This window comes from Pseudorca crassidens, chromosome 8, assembly GCF_039906515.1.
Source record: "Pseudorca crassidens isolate mPseCra1 chromosome 8, mPseCra1.hap1, whole genome shotgun sequence".
In the NCBI taxonomy this organism is placed as follows: Eukaryota; Metazoa; Chordata; class Mammalia; order Artiodactyla; family Delphinidae; genus Pseudorca; species Pseudorca crassidens.
In genome coordinates, this window is record NC_090303.1 from 85,793,387 (window position 1) to 85,816,035 (window position 22,649).

At 41.0% G+C, this 22,649-nt stretch overlaps 1 protein-coding gene and 1 long non-coding RNA gene across 7 annotated transcripts in view; one reads left to right on the forward strand and one right to left on the reverse strand.

Moving 5' to 3' along the window:
• MKLN1 (muskelin 1) overlaps window positions 1-22,649 on the forward strand; it is a 359,034-nt gene that overhangs the window by 23,544 nt on the left and 312,841 nt on the right. For 2 of the 6 annotated variants that reach the window (XM_067747037.1, XM_067747039.1), the window contains exons 1-2: window positions 5,140-5,264; window positions 16,866-16,937. Coding sequence is in view for 1 of the 6 variants with exons in the window: in XM_067747033.1 (XP_067603134.1) it covers window positions 5,248-5,264 (17 nt within the window). In the remaining 5 variants the exon portion in view is untranslated. Of the gene's footprint in view, window positions 1-5,139; window positions 5,265-16,865; window positions 16,938-22,649 lie in introns of those variants that run through there. The other 4 variants (XM_067747040.1, XM_067747042.1, XM_067747033.1 and 1 more) reach the window with 3 other exon arrangements.
• The window catches only part of LOC137229318 (uncharacterized), a 70,316-nt gene continuing 53,453 nt past the window's right edge, over window positions 5,787-22,649 (reverse strand). Inside the window, exons 4-5 of the long non-coding RNA XR_010945630.1 lie at window positions 10,482-10,661; window positions 5,787-6,482 (exon numbers count right to left, since the gene is read on the reverse strand). This is a non-coding gene — a long non-coding RNA (uncharacterized lncRNA). The remainder of the gene's footprint in view (window positions 6,483-10,481; window positions 10,662-22,649) is intronic.

The following is a 22,649-nucleotide window of genomic DNA, read 5'->3' on the forward strand; positions in this document are numbered from 1 at the left end:
ATATTTGATGAATAGGTAGGCTGTTCTTACCTGCCGCCTCCTAGAGGTGAAATATGGAGAATACAAACTTTGGGTAGACCAGACCCAAGCTTTGATTTTGCGCTGTTACCTATGTGACATTTTTCAAACTGTTAGAGTTTCAAAAAGTAGTTTGATACAGATCCCATGTAGAATGTGTTTTTACTTACATGACTGAAGACAACCCATGGACCATATATTTCCCTTTATACAATTATTTATGTTGACATCTCGGGCCTGGATTATGGAATAGAACCAGTTATAGAATATTGAAGAACCTCCTGTTATACCATGTTTCCTGTGGTTCCCCAAACGCACAGGATGGTCTTATATGTGCCTTTGCTTGTGCTGTGCCCTCTACCTGGGATACCCAAATCCCCTTCTTCCTGGCATGCTCAGATCTAAGAGGCCTTTCTCACCCTCTCAGACAGAGATCAATCCCCTCTCTGTTGTCCCCACACTACTTTCATGTGTCACTCCATCTCTACACCAACCACACTTAACTACAGCTGTTTACTCTTCCGGCTCCCTCACTGGGCTGAGTTTCCTGAAGTCAGTGATTTTGTCTTCCTCTTCTATCTTTTACATCTAGAGTAGTGTTTGCACATTTTGGACACACAATCCATATTTGTTGAATGGATGCATGAGTGCTTGAGAGTATGAATAAATGAATGAGTGAGTGGATGAATACATGAAAAGATTAGAAAAATGTTACCCCACAGATGGAAGCTCATACAAACATGAAAGTGTCAATGACTTTACATATACACAGAATTAGTGCATGGAATGGTACTTTCCAAGTACAATTGAGATGACAAGATTACTGTAGCATAATGCATGCAAAGAGGAGCGTGATACACACAAACGACTCGTAATGTGTGTGGCGCAAGGTGCTGAGCACTGTGCTGATTAAAATGAGCTGGGTGGGCTTCCCTGGTGGCACAGTGGTTGAGAGTCCGCCTGCCGATGCAGGGGACACAGGTTCGTGCCCCGGTCCGGGAAGATCCCACATGCCAAGGAGCGGCTGGGCCCGTGAGCCATGGCCACTGAGCCTGCGCGTCTGGAGCCTGTGCTCCGCAACGGGAGAGGCCACAACAGTGAGAGGCCCGTGTACTGCAAAAAATAATAATAATAATAAATAAATAAAATGAGTTGGGTGATAGGAATTGATTGGTTTTCATCTAGATTTGGGAGAGAGATTTGATCTGTGGAACAGAATGAACATTTTGGCCCATGTGATTTCTTTTTTTCTTTCTTATTTTATTTTATTTTATTTATTTTATTTTTGGCTGCATTAGGTCTTTGTTGCTGCGTGCAGGCTTTCTCTAGTTGCGGTGAGCAGGGGCTAGCGGTGCGCAGGCGTCTCTTGTTGCGGAGCATGGGCTCTAGGCGCATGGGCTTCAGTAGTTGCAGCACATGGGCTCAGTAGTCGTGGCTCGTGGCTCTAGAGCACAGGCTCAGTAGTTGTGGTGCACGGGCTTAGTTGCTCCATGGCATGTGGGATCTTCCCCGACCAGAGCTCGAACCCGTGTCCCTTGCATTGGCAGGCAGATTCTTAACCATTGCGCCACCAGGGAAACCCCTTGTGATTTCTTTAAAGCAAGGTATTTTTCATCTTAAAATTTAAGGGCAAGGTACACCTTAATAAGCTTGTTTATCTAAAGCATGGCTTCATTGTAAAACAAAACAAAAAAAAGAAAAGGAAAAACCAGCTATTTCACCTTTAAAATGGAAGTTACATTGAACTAGTCATTTCATTCCCGCATGCCTCAGTTTCTTCTATGCATACTTTGTATGCATGATAATAATAAATAATAATAGCCCTTACTAGTATTTACACTATAAAAGGGCTGTTAATGTAAATTAGATAGTATAAAATGGGTTATGATGTCTTCTTTGAAAGACAAGCACTATACACAAATGGCATATTATTATTTAGTTTTTCCTTTTCAATCTCGTTAAATGAGAATTAGATGAAAACTCTGCCCCTTAAGCAATATCCAGTGGGTAAATGATTATTGAGTCGAGTAAAATGAAAAAAAAAATCTTCAGCTGAAAAGTCAGTTTGTGCGGCTTAGCTGGTCTGTGCAGAAGACAAAAATATTGTCTTTATCTGATGTTTACCACTGCTTTTTATCTCCTTTCTGTGCCGTAATCACAAACTGAAGACAGTTAAGCCTTTCAGTTCAGTCATAGTGAGCATTTTAGAGAACACAGATATCCTGGAATGATTACAATTGAGAAATAATGTTTCATTTAATCAAGCCGTGCGGCCAGTTTTGCTATTGATTTAGGGCTAATTCAGCTACTAGTTCTTAGGTTCGGGGTAGCTATCACTGCAACCTTTTCGGGTTAGTTACTGCCATTGCCTCTGTGCACTCCCTGTTTGCACCATCCAGGCCAGAGCTTCCTTATCTTCTCCTTGGAATACAGGTTACTAAGAGGGGTTGAGGGTATAAGATTTTGGGAGTCGTCGTGAATGTCAGAAATGTCACTTCGTTGTCATGAAGGGGCGAGAACTGAAACAACGCAGTGGAGGATTCAGGATAACAGAGCTGGTGGTGATAGGGCCACCTGTCCAGCACAGCTATGCCTGGCCTCTCTGTGCATAATAGCTCCAGCCTACTTCTAGTTCCTGGTCCCTGTTCTCTGACTGCTCCCTGCTCCTCCTCTCTCATCCAAACCCCTTATGGTGTTCACCCATTGTATCTAGGCTCACGTTCACTCCCTAGGACCAACCTCAGCACTGCTGGTAGTTGTGATTATCTGTTTTCCCCCAACCCAAATCCAGAGATTTTGGCTTCTGGATTTTGCTCTCAGAGATGACCCCTGCCTAGCCAGCTGTGGGCCAGCTATCTGCTCTAAGGTAACCAGACTCCTCTCCCCTCCCTCTGACTGGTCCCAATACATGAGCTATGGCAATAGGTGTGACAGTTGTGTCTGATCAGGTTTTTATCAATACCCATGAACGTCATTTCATTGGTGGGCTGCTCAGAGAGGTCAGAGCTCAGGAAGCCTGTGTGAAGTTTAGAGGCCTAGAGAAGGGGCAGGTGCAGAAGAAGAGTACGAAAGGCAGATTTGGTCTACTGGACAGTTTTAGCCACTTCCAGCACCAGTTGCAAGACCCCAGCCCAACACAAAGGCCATGCCTACCAAGAGCATCGCCATGTGGTAACTGAGCTAATGTAAAAGTGGTGAGGGAGGGCTTCCCTGGTGGCGCAGTGGTTGAGAGTCCGCCTGCCGATGCTAGGGGACGCGGGTTCGTGCCCTGGTCCGGGAAGATCCCACATGCCGCGGGGCGGCTGGGCCCATGAGCCATGGCCGCTGAGCCTGCGCATCCGGAGCCTGATGCTCCGCAACGGGAGAGGCCACAACAGTGAGAGGCGCGCGTACCGCAAAAACAAACAAACAAACAAAAAAAGTGGTGAGGGAGCCTTCGTAGTGGCACCATTTCCCTACCTTTGGGAAGAAAATCTAGGGATTATATCTTCTACTTTGAAAGCAAATTGTTTAAAACAGTTGTCTACATTCAGGTTCCATTTATTCCTCAGCTTGCTGTGACCTGCCTTCTGCCTCCACTGACCCCGCTCTCACCCAGCTGGTCAAACACCTCCTTAGTGCTTAGTGCTCCCTCCACAGGTGCTCCTCAGACTTTTCCTACTTGATCTCTTGACAGCATTTACCTTTGTTGACCATAACCTACTTGTTGAAATGTGCTTTTCCCTTGTTCTCTATGATATCTCACTCTTTTTGTACCCTCTGGCTGTACTTTTTTCAGGGATCCTTTCTCTGCCTACGCGGGCTTTCTCTAGCTGTGGTGAGCGGGGGCTACTCTTCGTTGCGGTACGCAGGCTTCTCATTGCGGTGGCTTCTCTTGTTGCGGATCATGGGCTCTAGGCATGCAGGCTTCAGTAGTTGTGGCTCACGGGCTCAGTAGTTGTGGTTCACGGGCTTCGTCGCTCTGCGGCATGTGGGATCTTCCCAGACCAGGGATCGAACCCATGTCCCCTGCCTTGGCAGGCAATTCTTAACCACTGCACCACCAGGGAAGTCCCTCTCTGCCCATGTTTTAAGTTTTGGTGCTCCTCTGGGTTCTCTTCTGAGCCCTTTTCTCTTCGGTGACACTCTCCCTGTGTATCGCTTTCATCCCCTTGGATTCTATTGTTGCCTACCGTGTACTGATGCTTCCTAAGCCTGTATTCTCAGACTTCAAGATCAACCTGCCTACTTGTGCCCGGAGAGTATTCCCCAGGCATTACAAATCAAACATGACCACGACTGGTCTCATCCCTTTAGTAAGTGTCTTAGTGAGTGATGTCACTGTCCACCCAGCTGTTCAAGTCAAAAACCTGAGTGGCAGTTTTGACTTCTTCCCTTCAAAACTCCAGCATTTAAGCAATCAGAGATTTCAGTAGATTGTACCTCCTCTATGACATGGCTTGTAAGGCTCTGTATAAATTGGTTCTGTTTACCTTTCCAGTCTCATCTCTGACCACGCCGTCTCAGCTATCCTGAACTGTTTTCAGTATTCAGATAATCAGTGATTTCTGTCACCTTCAAAACGTGCATCCTTCACTGAAACAGATCTTCCTCCACTGAAACAGATCTGCCCCACCTCTTTATTTGACTAACTCCTCGTACCTTGGAAGTCTCCACGTAGAAGTTACTAACTTACAATTCTTGCAAATTCTGGGTTAGATGTCCCTCCTAGAGCTCTTGGTACTCTTCTCTTCATAACACACTGCTTTACTGGAGCTGCCTTTCCAGTTTCTACCTTGCCCTCTACTGCAAGCTCTACTGGAAGGTTTCTGTAAGCAGGAAACATGTTTATCCTATTCACCTTTGTACTCGTAGCACCAACAAAGTATCTGGTACAAAATAGATGCTCAGTGAATGAAAATAAATATTAGAAGTATCACTGTGAGAGTAGAAAATAAATTTCCAATCAGAGGTTGCAATTAGGATTTTAGAAAACAAAGATTTATCAAGTCCCTCTAACATCAAAGGGATTTGAAGATTATCTAAAACTATTCAGAAGAATTTATCAGCATTAGAATCATGAGCAGAGAGTAGTTAATAGAGGTAGATTTCAAATCTGTCCCTTATGGGCTTCTTTTCTAGAGTTCAATATCCAGACTGTCTGAGCCATGTTTTGGGGTCACCCAAGCATTCCATCCTCCTGACTTCCCATAAACTTTCGGATTCATAACCCACTCCATACTTGAGAACATGGGGATAGGAATAAGGTAAGTGTTAGCTTTTCTGTTTTTTCCTCTATTATTTCATTTTCAACCATATGCTATACTTGTAGAGCAACAATTTTTAGTCTCTCTCTGGAGTCTTGATCAGGAGGTATGATCAGCTCCCCTGCTAGTCTAGCTGGCCTCACAATGTTTGAATATCCTATGCATATGAAGAAATGTTGCAAAGTCTCTTGAGGTATTATGTCCTTTCATATTTTCTTTTTTATTTCATGGCTATCTAAATTCTTTATCATCGTTCTATTGATTTTTCCTAATATGATTCCACACAGAAAAAAGTGAGTTTTGAGAAACCAGAAAGACTTGCTTCCCACTCGGGGACACCTTTTGGGCCAGATGCACAGTAAGAATGCAGGGCATGAGCAGTGCAGTCAAACTTCAAAAACAACTCTGCTTTAGCCACACTGCATATGGGTAACTGCTCACTCCACCTCCACTGTCAACATTCGTGAACCCCCTCCCTGCTTTAGTTTTTCATTTAAAAAAGACTTATTATTATTTATTTATCTTCATATTTATTTATTGCTTATCCCCTAACTAGAATGTAAGCTTTATGAGGACAGGGATATTTTTTTGGTTCACCACTATATATGCTCAGCACTTGGAACAATAACTGCTACATGGTAGGCACTCAATAGATATTGTTGATGAATGAATGGTGTCTTTTAAAAAAAAATTTTAAGAGGCTGATGCACACCCAGGCCTCTAGGGATCTAATGCAAATCTGGTTTCAGTTTTGTTGCCCTTAACACTTTGATTGATGGCTAAGATGATAACATTGACCGCGTGCTGAACGAATTTACAGATGATGCACAGCTAGAAAAGATAACAAATAAGTTGGATGATGCAATCATGATTCTCCTCCCCCTTATCAAATCCTGAAAAAATATAATAATGAATCACATCTAACAATATAAAGTTTACCAGGGACAAATATAAAGTAATCAAAGATCTCCAAATTCAATTGTACAAGTACAGGTTGGGGACAAGGTGACTTACAATAGCTCACGTCGGAAGATTTAGAGCCTTCTGTTGACTGTGAGTAGATGATGAGTCAACACAGTGTGATGTAACTTCCACAAAACAAAAATCAATCTTCTGTTGTATTAAGAGAAATACAGTGTTCAAGTCGGGGAGTAGTTCTCTAGTTCTCACTAGTGATCAGGTCACATTTGCTCTGTTTTATGAATTCTGATCTTCAGCCTTTAAGAAAGACATTGATAAATAAAAGGTTATTCAAGAAGAGTAAAAAGGGTAAAATGAGATCTTGTAATCAGTGTCATATCAGAAATGATTAAAGGATCTGAGAGTCGGTGTGGGTGTGTGAGGAGGATGGTGATAGCTAGCACATGTAGCTGCCTTCCAAAGTTAAAAGGGCTGTCCTGCAAGAAGAGACTAGATTTCGTCTGGGTAATCCCAAATGACAGATGGAAGATCCTTGAGTAGAAGATGTAAGTATGTATATTACAACCTGTTAGAATTTATCAACAATTCTGTTTTGCCCAGTAATCAAGTGGACAACTGGTGGAGGTTGTAAGTTCCCTGACCCTGGTGGTATTCAGGCAAAAGCTGGGCACTCATGCCTCATGTCCTGAATACACTTGTGATGGAAGTTCAAACACTGCAGTGAGGGATTGGGTTAATCACAATAGCAAACACATACTAAGTGCTTACTCTATGGTAGGTACCATAAAAAGTGATTAATGTGGGTTATTTTTTGGCTGTGTTGGGTGTTCGTTGCTGCGCACAGGCTTTCTCTAGTTGCGGCGAGCGGGGGCAACACTTTTGTTGTGGTGCGTGGGCGTCTCATTGTGGTGGCTTCTGTTGTTGCCGAGCACAGGCTCTAGGCGCGCGGGCTTCAGTAGTTGTGGCTTGTGGGCTCTACAGCACAGGCTCAGTAGTTGTGGCGCACAGGCTTAGCTGCTTGCAGCATGTGGGATCCTCCCGGACCAGGGCTCGAACCCATGTCCCCTGCATTGGCAGGCGGATTCCCAACCACTGAGCCACCAGGGAAGTCCCTGGGTTATTATTTTTAATGTATCAATCTTACTAGCTCCATCTTACAGATGAGAAAAATGAGGCTTAGAGGGGTTAAGTAATTTGCCCAAGGTCTTACACCTTGTACATAGCAGAGCAAGGATTTTAACTTAGGCAGTCAGATCCCCAACTTTAACTTATTGTTCTATAAGGACTCCCACTTCTAAAAAACCATTCTTTCCCACCCTGAGATTCTACCACTCTAATGAAGATATCAAACCGAGGAGCTTATCATCTCCACTTGTAAATGATTCTATACTAAATAGGTTCTTTCTGCATAGTATGTGGTACTAAATTAACCTGGGCAGTTGCCACTTGTGGTACACTGTATGGAGCCCAGTGTATTTATTAAGGGAAAAGAATGAGTGAATGCAACCACACAAGCTGCATTGTGTCTGAGGAAAAACAAGCACATTTCTGGGTGGTCTACTGAGGATACTTGGCAAAAAGTGATAATCCATCATTCCTGGCAGAGGCCTTGTGAATTCCTGCTCAGTTGTTTGGACAATATTCATTTAAACAAATATTTATTGAGTACCTGTCCTGTGCCAGGTATGTCCAACGTGCTGAGGGTGCAGAGGTGAATCAGAGGATGCACTGTTAGTGGGGAGATGGACAGGTAAGCAAATTCTTATGATACAGTGTGACAAGTGCTTAGCAGGTGTATGCATATGTTTTAAGTATTACAGGGACAGAGTGGAAAGGAACTGATTCTGCTTGTTTGAAGGAGTTGTCCAACACTTGATTATGTTTTCAAAATGACTGTCACATACGTTGCATGAGTTTATTTGGTCTTCATAAAGACCATATGAAGTCATGATCCCTTTTTGGACATAAGATCAAATAGAGTATCGCAGAGGTTAGGTGAGCTCCCCAAGGTCATGCAGCTAGCAATAATAATTGCTGACATTTATTGAGTGCTTAGGCTACCTGATGTTCTGTTCTAAGCCATATTAAGATGTTTCATTTTCACAACTCTACGAGGTAATTATTAATATTATTACCACTTTACAAATGAGAAAACTGAGGCACAAGATTTAAATAATTTGCCTAGAGTCACAGAGCTAGAAAGTGGAAAACCCAGGATTTGCACCAACCCATTCTGGCTTTAGCAGGCACGCACTTACCCAGTGCACTAAATTACCTGTAACTGGTCCCCTAAAGAGCTGGAACTTACACTTAGATTCTGATTGCAAGTTCAGCTTTCTTTCAAGTGACCTTGCTCTTTAGCAGTATTACATCCAAATAAGAGAAATGGTGTGTGCCTGGCTGCAAGGAGAGGTTGTGTAGGTCAGGCATCCCTGAAAGTGTTTTGGGAGAGGTATGGTAAGATTTAGAATATGCATTAGTTGTATATGCGGGGTTTTTCAGGGCAGCCAGAATTTGGCCTCTTGTTCTGCAGGGCAGCAGTCTGGGCTCTAGGGACTATGATTTGTTAAACATAGGAACTAGACACCAACACTTACCCTGTAGCCTTTTAAACTTTAGTTTAAATTTTTCTAAAAGAAAATGACAAGATGTGAAACATCAAGAATGAAGCAAGTTAAATTCAGTACCTTATATATAAGCAAGAATGGAGGTACAGAAAAGGAGAAATGAAGCACATAATTGCTAAAATTATCCAAGTTTTCTCTCCATAATAAAAATTCTTGGATTGAAAAACAGTTCAATACAATATTACTGTACCTTAATAATTAGGTTGATTTGGCTCTGTGGTAAATCTGAGAAAGAATTGGTTATTAAAATGAATGAAGTAGATTAGCCTTCCCTCAGTAATTACTACTTCAGCTAATGATATGACCTATGTGATTGAATCTACTGCATTTTTAAGACATCCATCTCCCATAATTTTTGGAGATTCAAAAATTTAAAAATCAGCAGTGGGGCTTCCCTGGTGGCGCAGTGGTTAAGAATCTGCCCACCAATTCAGGGGACATGGGTTCGAACCCTGGTCCAGGAAGATCCCACATGCCGCGGACCAACTAAGCCCGTGCGCCACACTGCTGAGCCTGCGCTCTAAGCCCGTGAGCCACAACTACTGAGACCGCATGCCACAACTGCTGAAGCCCGCGTGCCTAGAGCCTGTGCTCTGCAACGAAGAGAAGCCACCGCAATGAGAAGCCCAAGGACCACAACGAAGAGTAGCCACTGCTCGCTGCAACTAGAGAAAGCCCGTGCGCAGCAACAAAGACCCAACACAGCCAAAAATAAATAAAAAATAAAAATCAGCAGTGGGTGGGGATTTCTGTGGTAGGCAGAGGGCAGAAAAGGTCAATGTTCTTCAACATTCTTTCCTTCACAGCAAGTGGGGTTTTTTGGTTTCCGTGGGTTTTCAGTGTTTTGTTTTGTCATGTATGGAGACCTAGGAGATGCAACTGATTTATCTTAGCCTTTGTGTTTATAGATTTCTATTTTCTTGGCTTCAGGTCCTTGGAAACATTTGTTTTGATGGTGGCTGGAGAGTTAGTCATGTTTTATTTTTGTTGTTCCTATTTATTTTTAAGATCCTTTAGTTCAAGTCCACTTACAAGGTGTTATATAACCTGTATTTATGTTTCCACAAATAAAATATTCCTAGTAGTAATTTCTAGTACACTCTTATAAAAACAGTTAATAATTTGATGTCCATCAGAATGATTCTGTAATATTAATGAGCTAGAACAAGGATATGCTTTGAAAAATTGTGTTTGAAATGTATAATTGGATTTAGCACTTAACATGTGAAATTTCAAGTTTCTTACATCAATTATTTTTGAGTTACCAAGCAGCCAAATTCTTATAAACATATTTTTCCTTTTCATCACTGAGTCAACAAAAGTTGGAAAATTCTTTTCTCACATATTCCATTCTTTAACTAAGCCTGAAGGCTTTTTAAAAAAACCACATCCCAAACAAACAGTTTTACATGAGGTTATGAGTAACGAGTAAACGAACAGAGTGGGCTCTACTGGCACTGGGGATGTACGTCTAATTAGAAGTCTCAGTATTCCAAACATATAATTTACTAACGTTGAGGTTTTTAATTCTTAACTTTGAGTCCATTGGGATGGAAACAAGTGACCCTTGGTGGAAATATGTCAAGAATCAACTTTCTCAGGTTGACCTTTAGTTTGTTGGTCAACAAATCAAAACATTGTGTATTCCCAGGCTTAAAGATGTCTGTACCTTGTTAAATTCGTTAAAAGATCAAGGCAGAAAGCTAGCACTGCTTTGCTGCTGTGAACAGGTTGCCCTCTCCCTTCTTCTTGATGCCTCTTCTTCATGAGAGATGGTCCATCTTAGCTGGTTCCATGCATGAAGCAGTATGAAGCACATTGCATCTCCTGCACATCCTCCGGAGTGGGTCTGGGTGTGGGGGGAGGTAGAGAACTCTGTTTTTACAATGAGACGGGTGAATATCAGCTTTCGAACTGACTTGACATACTATTTAGTTCAAGGCTCCATACTAGGCACCAAAGACTGCTACAAATGGTCTCAATCACCATGTTCATAACTTAAAAGTAGTAACATAAGATTTGCAATCAAGGGCTTCCCTGGTGGCGCAGTGGTTGAGAGCCCGCCTGCCGATGCAGGGGACATGGGTTCGTGACCCGGTCCGGGAAGATCCCACATGCCGCGGAGCGGCTGGGCCCGTGAGCCATGGCCGCTGAGCCTGCGCGTCCGGAGCCTGTGCTCCACGACGGGAGAGGCCACAACAGTGAGAGGCCCGCGTACCGCAAATTAAAAAAAAATAAAATAAAAATTTGCAATCAATTAGATTACTGTCTGACCTGGAGCAAACAACTTAAACTCTCTCCAAAGTAACTATTTCACAGTGTTATTATAGTAAATAATTGAGATTGTAAATATGAAAATACTTAGTGCAAAGCCTGGCACATAGTTGCAAGTGAAGGCTGAATTTATGTGAAGCATATAATTAACTACCCGTGGAACCTCAAATGGACAAATGAACCCAAATTGACATTATCTGTCTCTAGCCAGTTTTAAGTCAGAAAATTTCACTTCCAAATGAATAAACTACATCTACCAATGACTTTGCTTTAAAGCCTACATTCAGAACAAAATGTTATTTAAGTGATAATCTGTTAATATATTTCATAACAGGAGCTGACTGTGGTTTCTGTAGCAGAAAATTACATGTGAACAAAAGGAAGAAGGAAAATTAGATAAATGAAAAGTCTTTATTTCAAAATAAATGAAGAAGGGACAATTATCTGATTATAGAACATTCAGATCATGGTATAATTATTGTAAGTCTACATGTAATTACAAAATATAATTGTATTTATGTTAGTTTTTAAATTTTTTTTCTGATCTTAAAGGACTGATTTTTCTCATAATTGAATGACAAACTCTGCAATACCTCGTATTAACTATTAATATGCTAAAAATACCCATTAACTATCTTTTTCTTAATTGCAACTACTGTCTTGGACTTACATTTATTTAAGCGATACAAAAGGAATGATTTAAACTGCTTGCTCTTCTGCATATTAGAAAGTAGGAGAAAGAAGCATTCCCCCGACCCACTTAACTATGAAAAAAGGACTCTCCCAAGTTCCCAGGAACCAACACGATAGTAAAATTACAAGAAAATTTTGTTAAGAAACCTCTTCTCATCTGCAAGTTGTTTGACTGAAACCTGAGGTGCTGAATTTCAGCACAAAGGTGACTTTGGAGGTGAAAGTTTGTGCCAAACTGGATCAGTTGTTTTTGTGTTATGTAAGAAGGAGAAAAAAAATTAACTGTTTCCTCCTAAGCTATAAATTTAAGATTACCCTATTACACCAAATGAGAGAATTTCCAGACCTCAAACTTTACTTCAGCCTTATATTTTCATGAACTATTTTCTGTACCCTCTCAAAACTAACTATAATTAAATATTAAGTAATTTGCCTGGCCAATTATATTTTAAAAGTACAAAGTTATTTTATTCATTACATCAGGAGTGAATTCTAGTTGAATGGTAAAAACGGTATTGTTAAACAATTTAAAACATTTTCTTTTAAAATAATTTTTTCCTGATTATATAGAATATAAGTGCAGTGTAAAACTATAGAATATACAGTAGAGTAAAAACAAAAAGATAAAAATCACCAAACCACCCACAATTCTATCATCCAGAGATAATCACCATCAATATTTTGCTGTATCCCTTATAATGGGTGTTCACACACACAAACACACACACACACGCAAACCCATTATATGTAAATGTATATTAATGTTATTATAGAAAATTTAAAACATAAACAAAAGTAGACAGAGAGCATAATGAACCTTATGTACCTATCAACCTATGATGACCAAACCAACCCATCAATTCCCTCTTCTTCTTTCCCACTTATTCTGTTTTAAAGCAAATTCCAGAAATTGTATCATCTCATCCACAAATATTTCAATATGGATCTTTAAAAGCTAAGGCCTTTTAAAACAACCATTATCACATCTAAACTAATTAACAATGATATGTTACTAATATGAAATAAGTCATTGTTCAGAATTTCAATTGTCTCATGAATGTCATAATTTTTTTAAAATAAATTTATTTATTTTTGGCTGTGCTGGGTGTTCGTTTCTGCGCACGGGCTTTCTCTAGTTGCGGCGAGTGGGGGTTACTCTTCGTTGCAGTGCGCAGGCTTCTCATTGCGGTGGTTTCTCTTGCTCGGAGCACGGGCTCTAGGCGCGCGGGCTTCAGTAGTTGCAGCATGTGGGCTCAGTAGTTGTGGCTTGCGGGCTCTAGAGCACAGCCTCAGTAGTTGTGGCGCACTGGGCTTAGGTGCTCCGCAGCATGTGGGATCTTCCCGGACAAGGGATCGAACTCGTGTCCCCTGCATTGGCAGGGGGACTCTAAACCACTGCACCACCAGGGAAACACCATAGTGTTATTTTTACAGGTTGTTTGAAGCAGGATCCAAATAAGGTTCACGTGATGAGATTGGTTGATATGTCTGTTAAAGGTTGATATGTCTGTTAAATCTCTTGAAATATAAATGGGTTTCCACTGAAATATTTTTTTCCTTCCACTTTAGTTGTTGAAGAAACCAAGTTGTTTGTCCCACAGCCTAGATTTCTCTCATTGCATCTTCATGGTATAGTTTAACATGTTCCTCTGTCCTCTATATTACCTGCAACTATCTACAGGGTTTAACAGATTCAGTTGTGGTTTCTTTATTTTTTTTGGCAAGACTGCTTCATAGGTAATGTGTTTTGCCATTAAGAGGTGCATAATGTGTAATAATCTCTTCTTTTATGTTGTTACCTGGAGTCATTAGTTTATTAAGGATTGCAAAATGGCTATATTTTTAATCCTATTATTCCTTGAGTTGATTTTCTGGTATGTGCCAATGGTTTGCTTTTTATGTTTGTTTGTCTTTAAATTATCATTCAAACTCATTAATTGAAACATATTTAATTTGTTTCAACACATCTTATTTATTATTATTAATGCTGAAATTAACCTTTGTTTGGCCTGTGACAGCATCTTCAAATTAGCTCCTGACTAATTTTGACATGACCCTAGGAGTCTTTGATAGTGCCTCTACTAGTTGGTATAATAAGATGGTCTAGGCTAGGTCTTTATAGTTATGTACAATACTGCAACAAAGCATTTGTGCTCATATTATTATTTCTTTGGTACAAATTCCTATAAGTGGAATTACCTGGCCAGAGGGTAGGAACATATTTAAGCTCTCGATTAGTATTGTCCGGTCGTCTCTAGAAAGGTTACACCAGGTTACACACCAAGCAGCAGTGCAGGAGAGTGGCTGCTTCATCCCGTGACTAGTTATAGACATTCACATTGACATGTTTCTGCCAGTATGATCTAAGTCAGGTAGAGTCACTCCTGTTTTTTCTTTGTTTTTCCCTCTTTGGTAGAGAAACTTTAAAAATTAAGAATACCTCATGGTTGGGGCTTCCCTGGTGGCGCAGTGGTTGAGAATCCGCCTGCCAATGCAGGGGACACGAGTTCGATCCCTCGTCCGGGAAGATCCCACATGTCACGGAGCAACTAAGCCCGTGCGCCACAACTACTTAGCCTGTGCTCTAGAGTCCGTGAGCCACAGCTACTGAGCCCGCGTGCCACAACTACTGAAGCCTGCGCGCCTAGAGCGCGTGCTCCACAACGAGAGAAGCCACTGCAATGAGAAGCCCGCGCACTGCAACGAAGAGTAGCCCCCCCGCTCGCCGCAACTTGAGAAAGCCTGCGCGCGGCAACGAAGACCCAACACAGCCAAAAATAAATAAATAAACTAAATAAATTTATTAAAATAAAAAAGAATACCTCATGGAAAAACTACACTAATGTAACATTTTCATATTTATATTATGAATTAATAACTATATATCAACAAATATTAGAATGGCTTTATCAAACTAAATGTATTACTTATAAATTAACGTGTGGAATTGGTAATACTTTAGTTGCAAACATACATATAATGACTGAATATTAATTTTTATAGCTTTTTGGTAATTTGGTAGCTACTTTTAAAATTTCTGGGGTCTTTAGTTATAACCTTACCTTTGCAGAACTCATTATACATAAAGTTTTATTTCCCTGATATAGTTTAGAAAGTTAAGTAACTTGCAAACATTACTTACATGTATCTTATGTATACAGTTTCATGTAAATCATGAAAGCAAAAAAAAAAAGTAGATTACAGATTAAAAAAACAGACTGTTAGAGCTAGAAGGATCTTAAAGGTGATCTGGTCTAACTGCTTCACTTTATATTTTGGGAAACTAAGGCAAAGGGCAGCTATGTAACTTCCCTGAGGTTATACAGCTAATTTGTGAAAGAGTAAGATAAAAATCCAAATCTGATTCAATATAGTGCCCTCTCCATGTAGCTTCTCAGAATTAGCAAAACTTGAAGGCAATATGCAAAATTAAAATAATTGTTGTGTTAGGGAAATGGCATTTGAGGTATTGTCCTTTGAAATTCTACTGTTACACTACCTTTTCAATTAAAAAAATCTATAGAAAATAGACCAACAACTACATTATAAAATCAGGTGAAAGAGAACTTCTGTTATTTGGAAGCTAGAAATAAATTATTCTAATTGTAGGGATTTATAACAATCAACATACACAGTATATGAACGCTACACACACACACACACACACACACACACACACACACACACTATTGCAAGCACTTCAATGGCATTATCTCATTGAATTCTATTATCTCAAGTGCAGAGGTTATACGACTTGCCCCAGGTAATCTCGTGAGTGTCAGGGTCAGGATTTGAACCCGAGCCGTCATAGACACAGCGGATTGTTTGCAGTTTCAAGCCTCAGTGGTCAATTTCATTGCTACTAAGGGGTGCTGTGATTGTCTGACTCTCCCCAGCTCTCTCCTTATAGGGTCAAAGTTTCCACCTTAGAAATCCATGTGTTTGAATAACATGATGGAATTCCTTAGGGCAAAAATTTTTAGAGACAGTTCTCCTAAACCCCTTGTCTGCCACTTGATAACTATGTGACTTTTCATTCCTCATCTATAATGTCGGTATGACAATATCTACCTCACTGGATTATTGGAGGATTAAATAAGATAAATTGTATCCACTTTTTAGTAGAATACCTGGCTCACAGTAAATATTCAATAAGCAATATCTGCTATCATCAGCTATCATTGCCATCATCAATATTATTAATATCATTATTAACATTATCATCATAATTTCTTTCCTATCGACCACTTTTTAAATGTAAAATCCTACAGGAGGGGTAATACATTATTCAAGGGGCTAGTGACTCATTGGTTGTTTTTCTCCTGACAGCAGAGAGCAGAGGTAGTAAAGCTCAGGGAAGGAAAAGGAGATATGGAAAAGAGAGGTGGGAGACCCTGAAGACAGAGTTTTACCTCCAGCTAGTTGGGATAAGTTTACAGAACAGTTCATTTGAAGTCCAGTGCTCTTCTATGGGATCCTGTAATCCTTATCAGGTTTCCAGAGGGTCTGTTAGGAAGTGGAGAAGACCACTATTCCCAGGCCGTGGAGACAGGCCGTCGCTGCCTGAGGAGTCCCACGCACCATGGCCACCTGCCTGTCCAGGCTGCAGCGGGGGAAGAGGGCAAACAACCTTTAACGAATTCTCTGTTTACTGTGCCTGGAAACAGGCCTTTTGCCATGGAAAGTTTTCTCACTGTACCCATAGGTACAGGGTACATATTACGCAATACGGAACATCTTATTAAGACTTCTTCCTAACCTGTGTGCGTGCTGTGCTTCAAGCCTAGGGCTGAACGCCAGTTCTGAGGTGTCATTCCACTTTTTACTCAGGGGTAAGGTCTAAAGGTGGCTTGCAGGAGCATCCTTACACAGATCACAGATACCTGAAGTCTTCCTGTTTTATGCTACCAGCTTCTCCTCAGGTCCACGTACTCTTTATTTTTCAGTATTTTATTTCACACTTTTCATTGTTATGACAACAACATAAGCACCCTTTTGCTTATGTTCAGTGAAAAGTATATCTCATTCCCGTCCCCGTCCCCAGTGCCACGGCCCAGAAGTAAACACTGTCCATTCATTCATTCAGAAAACATGGTGGAGTGCCTTCTCTGCAGCAGACACTGTCCTGGATGCTTAGGGCCGAGTAGCAAACAGACAGGTAAGATCCCTGCCTTCTAGTAGGAGTTGATGGGCCACAAAGAAGATACAAAAGCAAATTATCATATAGAATATTAGAAAGTGATAAATGCTGCAAACAGAAACAAGCAAGGGAGAGGGATAGAGTGATATTTGCACAAGGAAAGAGAGAAGGAGCTATCATGAGGAATATTCCAGACAGAGGGAAAGCACGCTCTATAGCAAGGTTGGCATGCTGTCGGGACCGGGTTTTAAATATTTATTTACTTTTATTTATAAAACACTTATAAAGTATCTACCACAGGTCAGGCATTCTCCTGAGCACTTTATATATGTTAATTCTGTTAATCCTCGCCACAAGCCCAGGCACTCTTATCATCCTCACTGTAAAGGGGAACTGAGCCACAGAAGAGTTAGGAAAGTTGCCCAGGTCATAAAGCTAGTGAGTAGTGAGACCTGGACTTTTACACAGGCTGGCTCATGTCTTAACTGCTGCACTCTCCTGCCACACGGTAGGCAGGTGGCACTGGAGACGTGTGGGGCCATCCTGAGGGTGAGATGGGGGTGATGGGAGAGCCTTGAACAGAAGAGTGACAGGTACATTCTTTCAGAAAATTCTGACATATGTACATGCATTTATATGTACCTGTGTGTGTGTCCTTGAGGTTTGTGCTCTCTTAGTAGTTAATATGCTTAATGTTAAAATGTAAAACAATTTTAATTTAAGAGGAAGGAGAGAAAAGACGATATTACGTGTGCTGTAGTTAAAGATGATATCCTATCAAATAATACTTTGGGCACAGGTGATCTCTTCTATTTCTAAAGTCTTACAAATACTTCTGTATTCTGGGGATTTGACAGTACTTGTGTATCTGACCATGCTTCCCTAGGACAACAAATCAACTTTCTTTTTTTAACAATTCAGTGGTTTTTAGTATGTTCACAGTGCTGTACAACCATTGCCATTATCCAATTCCAGGATATTTCCAGCATCCCAAAAGAAACTCCATACCTGTTAGCAGTCACTCTCAATTCACCCCTCCCCACAGCCCCTGGAAACCACTCATCTATTTTCTGTCTCTATGGATTTGCCCATTGTGGGTGTTTCATGTAAATAGAATCATGCAGTATGTGGCTTTTTGTGTCTGGCTTTCACTGAGCATCATGTTTTCATGGTTCAACCATGCTGTAGCTTGAATTAGTACCTCATTCCTTTTTATTACCAAATAATATTCCATTGTATGGATTTATCACATTTTGTTTATCCATTCATCAGTTGATGGACATTTGGGTTGTTTCCACTTCTTGGCTGTTATGAATAATGCTGCTGTGTACATTTGTTTACAAGTTTTGTGTCAACGTGTTTGCAATTCTCTTGGGTATACCAGTGGAATTGATGGGTCATATTCCAACTGTAGGTTTAATTTATCAAACCAACTTTTGAGCACAGTGTATTGCATAGCACCTCCTTATAAGGGGAAAATTATAGGAGCAAGTGGTTGCTTTAGCAAATGTCCTATCCTGTCCCATTTATATGAGAAGGTGGCAGATTAGTGATGGTGCCTATTTCTTGGGGTTTAATGTGTCAGTATCTAAAGGTCATTGGCACTCAGTGGATATATTCTCCATATAGATCCCACTTTTTGTGGCGCTCTCCTGACAATAGTTGGGGGTGGCCATGAGGAAGTGGTCTTTGAAGTAACTGAAAGTCTCAGCTTGAGTAACCTAGTCCATCCAGGTACTCCTAAGAGCATCATAGCCAGGTCCAGTCTCTCCTGGAGAAATGAAGGCTTTGGGAAGATTACAAAGTTCTCTAAGAACATTAAGGATAATAAAGGAAGCCCCAACACTTTAGCATTCACTACATTCCTAGCATAATGCTAAGTGCTTTACAGCTTTTTTCTAGACCCGAACTTTCCACCGTGGTAGCCACTGGCCACAGGTGGCTATTAAGGGCTTAAAATATGATTAGTTTGAGTTGAGTCAAACCGTACATGTGAAATACACATCGGTGGGCTTCTCTGGTGGCACAGTGGTTAAGAATATGCCTGCCAATGCAGGGAACACGGGTTCGAGCCCAGGTCCGGGAAGATCCCACATGCCACGGAGCAACTAAGCCCATGCACCACAACTACCGAGCCCGCGTGCCACAGCTACTGAGCCCGCATGCCTAGAGCCCGTGCTATGCAACAGGAGAAGCCACCACAATGAGAAGTCCAGGCACCGCAATGAAGACCCATCACAGCCAAAAATAAATAAATTAAAAAAACACACACACACATTGGATTTTGATGACTTAGTACAAAAAAGGGAATATAAAATATCTCACTAATTTTTTTTTTTTTTTTGTGGTACGCGGGCTTCTCACTGCTGTGGCCTTTCCCGTTGTGGAGCACAAGCTCCGGACGCGCATGGTCAGCGGCCATGGCTCACGGGCCCAGCCGCTCCGCGGCATGTGGGATCTTCCCGGACCGGGGCACGAACCTGCGTCCCCTGCATCGGCAGGCGGACTGTCAACCACTGCGCCACCAGGGAAGCCCCTCACTGATATTTTTTCCATGTTGAGATGATATTTTGGATGCGTTGAGTAAAGTGCATTACTAAAATCAATTTCACCTGTTTCCTTTTACCTTTCTTAACGGGGCTCCTAGGAAAGTTAAAATTACATATACGACTCACATTTGCAGCTTGCGCTTTATTTCTATTGGATACCACTTGTTCTAGACTGTTCTTCATAGTGATTTGATCAGCTGGACTGTATTATCATCCCCACATTATGGGTGAGGAAATGGAGGCTTAGAGAACTTAAGTAAATTGCCTGTGATACAGCTGTAGCTTAAGCACTAATCTGTCTCTAAGCCTGAATTCTTACCCATTATTCTGTGCTGTCTCCCCGGAGTCCAGAAATATAACCCATGTGATACCGAAATGGTCATGATCATTAGCTATGGCAAAAAGCTGTTTTCACGTCTCCATTGTGGAGCACAAGAAAAATTGTCCGTGCCATTCTGTAAGGTAGAATTCAGGTTGTAGCTGGGGAAAATTGCCTATGGGAAAGTTTCTGAAATACTAGTTCTTTGTTTGTAACAGTTTGGGGCTTACTTGCCAAGGATAGAAGGTAGATGAAACTACTTCAGAGGTTACTTTCATTTCTATGATCCTATATTACAATTCATGTCAGATTCACAGGTCAGTCACTGCTGTAAGGCTCCGAGTGAGACGGAGTAGAGGGAGATGAATTAGTGCTTCAGTTTCATCCTTTTTTTCCTGTAAAGTGTAAGGCTTTAATTTTATCCCATTTCATTTGAATTTGTGAAAACCTCAATGGGACATTCTTCATAGCAATGCTACCGCCTTCTAAGTTACAATGACGAGAAGGTGGCAAAACACCTTCTTAGTTTAGGAGAGAAAGAGTCACTCCATTTCCTTCCCCTCACCCCCACCTTAAACCATTCTCTAACATATGTGTTTTAACTCAGTCAAATCTTCCTTTTCTTAAGACATCAGTGTTCATTACTCAAAAATAATTTCCATGTGTGCATATTAATACTAGCTATTGCTATATTGTGAATACTATAACTTAATTTTACTCTCATTTTACATATACTTGTGTACAACATGTATCATGAGTATAATTCACTTATTTCATTTCAAATACCAAAGGGGAAGCCCAGTTTAGAACACTAGTTCCTTAAATATTTTTTCAAGATGGGAAGGCAAGGGAAGGATTGGGATAGTTAGGAATTATGCTTCGTCTCAGGGTCTCGTCCCAAATATTTAAACCCTCTCATATTTTTAGGGGCTAGAAATGTTGCTGTCATCCATTAAGCAAAATCACACACACTTTTTTCTTTTGTTCCAAGACTACAAATTTATAGCATACCAAGAAACATGGCAACTTGACTCCTAAAATATTAAGCACAGCTCAAAAATCAAACCCTAAGAAGCTAAAAAAAGTCTCTAGATCTGTATGCACCATGGTTTGTTTTGTTTTTAATTCAGAGTCAAAATTTTAGTGCCTCTAAATTAGATTCACTTTGGCTTAAATAGCTACATGGAAAATAAATTTCAGCATTTGTTTTCTGTTTAGTCATCCTTCCTTAAAATTCCTTAGCGGTTTCAAATGTACTTCAGATGGGATGACAATGAACCATAGAGAAGTCTGAAAGATAGAATGGTATTGGGAAAGGAATATGGAGCTGGGAATCAGATGACCTGAATTCTAGTTCTGTTTCAACAACAAGGCTTTTAGGTATTTAAGTTCCACAACATTTAATGGACACCTACTAAGGTCAAGGCATTGTAATAAGCGCTGTAGGAGTTACAAGGATAAACAAGACATGGAACTTACCATCTAGTAGGAAAGAAAGCATATTCACAAAACTATGGTATTATATGATACTGAATGTGTGGATAATGGAGTAGAATTTATGGGAGCACAGAGGAAATAAGCATAATTCTAGCCAAGAAGTTTGGGGATGAAGAAGGTGATGACTGGGGTGGTCCTGGAAGTATGGCTAGGATTTCTGGATGGGGACTGGAAGGGAAGGGTGCTTTAAACAGAAGGTGCAGGGAAGGGGAGACAATGTAAGCAAAGGTGTAGGTAAGAAAGTGCAGAGCTGGTTCAGGAAACTTGTCAGACAGGAAGGCACAGTTAATTCTGAATAATAACGGGAGATAATCTTTGACCACTAGATTAGAATCAGATTGTGGTAGGGCTCGAATTCCATTCTGAAGGATCTGGACTTTATTTGGGCAGGGGGTGGGGGCAGAAAGATAAAGAGTAGACCAATGAATGATCAGCTTTGCTAGGATGATTGCTCTGATAGCATGGGTAGTACGAGTGGTGAGCAGAAGAATAGAAGGCTAGGGGATGAGTTAGAAACTGTCATGGTGGGGTTCAGGTAATGGGAATGGATAGAGAAGGCAGGTGCAAGAGACATTTTGGAGGCAGAATTGACAGGGGTTGGTCATGATTGGTTTTGAGATGCGAAAGATGACTGCGGTTTTGAGCACTGATGGGTGAGAGCATTGATGGAGATGCTGAGAATGTAGGAGGTTTGCTAGGAAAGATGTTGTTTCGTTTTGAGCATATTTAACCCATTCCGAACAAATCAGCTAATCATACAAAACACAAATCAATTCCTGACTCACCTCTTTCCAAAACCCTTCAATGCCTTCCCATCCTACTCAAAATAAAAGAAAAATCCTCACAGTGTCTGATAAAGCTGTACACGTCCTGGCTGCCCACTTTCCCTTTGATCTCATCTCCTTCCCCACCCCACTCTTCTCAATACACAGGAGCCACACTAGCCCTCTTGCTGTCCCTCCAAGACTACCCAGCGTGAATTCTCCTTAGGGCCTTTCTTGGTGTTTTCTCTGCCTGAAACCCTCTTTCCTCAGACCATTCTCATACCTTACTCCCTCACCTTCTTCAGCTTTTACTCAAATACCTGTGTAGAAGAGTAAAGTAGGAACCCTCAAGGCCTTTCCTGATCATCCTATATAGAATCCTGATCATCCTATATAAAGGCCTTTCCTGATCATCCTATAGAAAACCCTAAAAAATAGGGTTGGTTCCCACCAACTCTTCTCCCCTCCTTGGCACTTTCCCTCTCACCACTTTGCTGTTCTCCAACCCTCTTATCACTACCTGACATTCTATGTATTTACTAGTTTATTATCATAGCCTGGAAACTGAAGCAGTAAAAACAAACTAATAATGAAACAATCC